This window comes from Typha angustifolia, chromosome 9, assembly GCF_048772165.1.
Source record: "Typha angustifolia cultivar Huaian chromosome 9, ASM4877216v1, whole genome shotgun sequence".
In the NCBI taxonomy this organism is placed as follows: Eukaryota; Viridiplantae; Streptophyta; class Magnoliopsida; order Poales; family Typhaceae; genus Typha; species Typha angustifolia.
Window position 1 is genome coordinate 5,497,122 of NC_133247.1, and position 5,177 is coordinate 5,502,298.

Genomic DNA, 5,177 nt, shown 5'->3' on the forward strand with positions numbered 1-5,177 from the left:
GTCTACAACATTTTGAAGCTGTAAGTTTGTTGCTCTTCATTGCATTAGATTAAGGAACAAAATCTGTATACATAACCACAAAAAAGAAAACATTATATAGGGTTGATAACTAACCAAACCCATGTTGATATATGCCGTAATTTTACATTGTATTGTGAGTAGTCCTTGGTCTTTGCTCATCGGGATGCAACCTTATGACAACTCCTCAAAAGGGCATCGACCTCATCATTGTTAAGAAATTCAGGTTTGAGAACCTGGAAACTAATTCTGTTATTCATCCATCTTCAGAGAATTGAGCCGTCTCAGTCTTTGATCGAGCTCGGCCATGACGGCTGGCTCCTGCCTTTTCCTTTCCTTTGTTATAGTGTTGGTAGTCATGGAGCCAATCTTATCAAAAGCAACCTGACAAAATATAGATGATATAACAACTATGTCCCGGTAAATAGTGAGTTAATGGAGGAAAGATCAAGAGAGCATATTTAGTAAGAAAATGGTATAAGAGGACCTATCTCAGTTCTATCAAGAGCTTAATAATGCTGCATTATATGTTTATAGTAGTCCTTCTGTAGATGGGCATCAGCTCATTTCATCAAGAAATTTATGAAGTCCATTGCCTGACAATTTAGTTTTATCTTTTAAGCATGCAAATGGATAAAGACAGCAATTAGCTGATATACCCTACATATAGTGGTTTTCCCTGAAACAAGTACAATGAGGAGTTGAGGAGCATACTGAGATAAAATAGTAGTTGAGAAAGTTTCTTGGAATTAGTTTCTGCAAGGGAGTGTTTGTTTGGAAAGTGGGACTTTGTACTACTAGTATAGAATCTACATCTAAATGAGGGAGATTGGATACAGACAATTAGACTAACCCACTTTTTGGTACTACTATATATGAGGATGATTAAAAGTCAAAAGTTGAAGTTTCAATTCATTAAGTAATATGAAAAATGAATTCAAGGAATCATAAGAAATTTTCCTTACTTTGAGCAGTTCATCAGGATCATATACATGATGAGCGGTTGTCTGCAAGATATCAATTACATCACCAATCTGATGGGCACGCAGTAACTCCTCTTCTTTCATCTGCAATCATCTCTAAAAGCTTAAAGCAAAAAAATTTGAACCCTACTAGCAAGATTACAGTTCATATTTAGTTCAACATCCATCAGATAGACTACATATAAAGTATGACAAAATGATTTTTGCAATATAGTAGATGAGCATACCTTAAAGATTGCTAGAGCTACATGAAAAAGAACTTTTGCCCCTTCATTGAACAGAACATCCCATACCCTCAGAGTTGTCTGAAGAATTTGCAGAGAGATAGGTAAGAAAAGATGATCTTATGTCTCAGAATAGAATGAAAGCGTAAGGATGATATAGATTGTAGGATGATATAAATTGTATTGCTATAAACAAAGAAAATAGGACATTAATATTCCCATTAATATGGGGAACATGCAAGAGAACATTTGAAAGATCAATCTCAATAGACAGGTTGTCCATGGGAACTTTTTCCCTCACCTCTGAAGGCAAGCTCTTCGAAAAGAGGCACAAGAACCACTCTGTGGCTACAAGAGAGACGTCAAAACCCAAAGCTTCCAAATGAGCAGCTATCCTGCATTATTTAAGCAAAAGGGAATTGATAAGCCCAAACAATTCTCATGACAATTAGGATAACATGATAAGACTAATGCAAACCTGGGGCATTTTTTAGCTAGCAGGTCTTTGAAAACCCTCTGCTCAACATGGCATCCAGAAAGGTTATCAGTGTAGCAATCATTCACCAAGACATTTTCTAAGAGGACAGCAAGCATCCAAAAGGCATCTTCCTCTGTCTTCATTACTAGCAATAACAGCGCAGCAACATAATTTAAACCCTGTGACATACAATTACAATTAACACTGCTATAGAGTGCTTGCTAGCACTAAAGCAAGGAATATGTGTTTCTTCCTTTTCTTGAGTAAAAATGAACTTCTTGATTACCTGGCAATATCCAACTTCTGAATCTCTAAAGGAATATCCAACAAGAACACGTCTAAGAGATGCTTGACCTTCTTCGCTATCCAACCAAGGATGACAAGGGAAAGTGCGTGGAAGATCCTGGATATATTTATAACGAATTGGTGGAATTTTTAGGTTAGTTCCAGTTGAGACAGAAAATGGTGTAAAATGGTACAGATGCTTTATTTTCTGTCATAAGAAAAAATGATAATTTTCTCAAGACGAAGATATTCATGCATATATCATAGCTGAAGTACAAGTAAAATGGCTAGATAATATGAAAAACTCAGAAAGTGTTAATTTCATGGTGATCATTTCATATGATTAGGAAAGTACCAATATCTCCATGCTCCAAATTTATACAAAACTTGCAATTTGGCATGGAGGAAACTAAATAGTAATATTTGTGAGTTACATAGGTATATTTCTTACTACAAACACTCTGAAGCCAAGTTTTCTTCTTTCTAAAGCGTAATAACCATGAAAATAGAAACTTCAACTTGTCAATTGGCTAAGTACATTTTATTGGAAATGCATTTCTTTTCTGATAATTCACTGAATAATGGCACCATGTCCTAAGAAGTCTGACATCTGTTTGAGAGCCCGTGGCAAGAGAATGTTGATTCTTCCAGAAATCTTCTAAAGATCAATTCTTTTTGTAACCGACAACAAATTGTTGGAAGAAGTCATAGATGTTGATGATGATGGCACCGCATAGTGAAACTATGATTACTGTCCAAAATCTAGAGATTCGTTTCAATGTCACTTAATTCTAAGATGTCTGTAGGTATTTCTTCTATAACCTGACACTATGTTCATGAGTTGAGGATTGTCGTAATCTCTAGCATCTGTATCCAGTTTCATAAGATGCTGTCAATACAAATCAAGTTAATAAAACAATGGATTGTCTTTTGTAACAAGAAAACAAATTATGTCCATCAATGGAATTTCAGTTTCATGTCAAAGAGAAAAGAAAAAGAATAGATTTGCCGGTATTCCTGCATTCAAGGGCAGAGCAGGCCTTCATAGGATCTGATTTAATATATATTCTCAGAAAAAAAAAACCATACGTAACCTATCAAATTTCTCTACATATGCATAAGAATGGATTGACAATAGGTTCACAAACTCACATGATCTATTTGCCGTGTAGCTGGTGTTTCCTTTTCTTCAGTCGCTCTGATCAATTCATCATAATAAGTCTCAGGCACTGTAGACCGCTTCTTTGCAGCACCTGAGACCGAAAGCCAAACCTTGGGACGCAGCATTGGCGGTATGCCTTTCCTTATGAGCTTCTTCAATGTGATCATTGTAATGGTGTTGGCAAACACCGAAAGCTTCAGCGAGGTGACGCTGATGCCTTCATTCGACGAGATTTGCGGCTGCAAATACCAATTTGCTCCCTTATTCGCTTCGAGAGCCCACCACACCCTTCCCTGCTCTCTCATCCTCTCCCTCACCTCATTCAGCACATTGACATCATCAAGATTGCCCTCAACGGTGAATCCATAGAGGTCCTCAAATTTGACAGATAAGGCCCTGGAATATGTCTTCTTGGAGATGGAGGAGGTTGTGGTGGTTCTACCTGTCGATGTAGTTGGGTTATTCCACAAGGTCCATCTTCTAGGTAAGACCTCATGAGAGAGTTCTCTATGCGTTTGGGTTCCAAACATCATACTTCTATTTGCCTCCGAAAAGATGATTCTGTTGTTGGTTTCAGGAAATCAATCAATTATATAACTCAATAGATGAGAGCTCATATATTTGAACAGACAAAGGATCTCTTCTTACCTAAAAAAAAATCAAAGGATCGACTTCTGATGAGGGGCTACAAAAAGGTGTAATCTTTACAAATGGGTATATGGATGAGAAATAAAATCCACAAATGGGTAATCTTCTTCAAGCACCAAAAGCTACAAAAAAAGTAACATACAATGTTTAAACAACAATGTAAGCAAACCCAGAAACAAAAAGTGCTCAAAAGCTTACCTTCCAATAATATTGGAACGACGAACAATGCAAACAAGAGAGATCCTTTCCTTCTTGCAGGCAAAGGATCACCTCATGGAAGAGGGGAGCAAATACCCACTAGAGAAAGCCATGGGGGAATGGAAAAGACCAAATTTTTTCCAATTGTGAAGAGAAAGGTGGAGCCTTTCTGATATGAATCTTCTCATGGAGGGGGAGGAGGAGAGAAATTTTGGGGGGGTCTTCTTTGGGGAAGGGTGGGGATTTGTGACTCCGCAATGCTGAGGAAGGAGTTGATGGTGATCCTGTGGGCAATGATGGTTGGGTGATGGAGATCATGAGATGTAATGATGGTTGCGGTGGTTGGATGTGAGATGGACATTGTTGATTTGTTCAGACAAACATTTTTTTGCACTGTTCTTTGAACATTAGAGTGCGAAAGGACAACAATACCCACCTTCCTTCTCTGAAACAAACTTTACTTTTTTCGCCTTGACCAAAATAAGGTGTTATCCATTTTCTATTCTTAGAGGCAACCAGTAGCTTAATTAGATCGATGTGTTTGACTTTGAGTTTGACTGTTCAAATATTATTGCACTGTAAATTACATTTCTTTTATTATACTATACTGTAAGAGAGTTTTTAATGTTTAAATTAAATTACTTGGTAAATATTCTGCATGTTTAAATTTATTTTATCTATCTATATTTTTATTTATGTCAATTTATCCTTATCTTTTTAATTAGATTTGACTAATTCATAAATAAAATTTGAAGATACTCGTTACAAAATAAAATTATATATAATTGAATTATTTTTTTAATACATCTAAAATAATAATGATAGAATTTCAGACGATAAAAAATAATAAAATTATACATATATTTATTATATCTTTGTCATTCTATTTTACATGGATTAAAAAGTTTATCTAATTATTTATAATTTTATTTTTAATAATTATTCTCAAATTTAACTTATAGATCAAATAAATATGATAAAAAAAATAACTATTTCAGTTTTAATATAATCATAAAGGGGTGGAGTGAATTTAAGCAAAATTATAGAGATAATATATAGTTTCCTTAAAAATGAGATAATTGTTCTTTTGGGTCAATTTACCTATATAGCAAGGATATAATAATAATAATAATAATAATAATAATAATAATAATAATAATAATAATAATAATAATAATGAT

The 5,177-nt window shown here is 34.8% G+C and overlaps 1 protein-coding gene across 1 annotated transcript; it reads right to left on the reverse strand.

The window, feature by feature from the left end:
* LOC140767841 (uncharacterized) lies at window positions 1–4,311 on the reverse strand. Its single transcript, XM_073107912.1, has 9 exons — window positions 3,997–4,311; window positions 3,799–3,920; window positions 3,141–3,711; window positions 1,990–2,106; window positions 1,704–1,882; window positions 1,527–1,620; window positions 1,229–1,306; window positions 984–1,085; window positions 1–402 (listed from the first exon to the last, which is right to left on the reverse strand). The coding sequence occupies exons 3-9, from the start codon at window positions 3,681–3,683 to the stop codon at window positions 271–273; spliced, it is 1,245 nt and encodes a 414-aa protein (XP_072964013.1). The 5' UTR covers window positions 3,684–3,711; window positions 3,799–3,920; window positions 3,997–4,311; the 3' UTR covers window positions 1–270.
* Between the last annotated feature and the right edge of the window lie 866 nt (window positions 4,312–5,177).

Bases quoted from the DNA above. Each gene is read 5' to 3' on its own strand.
- LOC140767841 (XM_073107912.1), bottom strand. From the start codon at position 3,683: ATGATGTTTGGAACCCAAACGCATAGAGAACTCTCTCATGAGGTCTTA. The intron at 2,107-3,140 runs GTGAGTTTGTGA...AAATATATCCAG, and splicing joins CTACACGGCAAATAGATCAT to GATCTTCCACGCACTTTCCC. The intron at 1,086-1,228 runs GTATGCTCATCT...AGATGATTGCAG, and splicing joins TAGCTCTAGCAATCTTTAAG to ATGAAAGAAGAGGAGTTACT.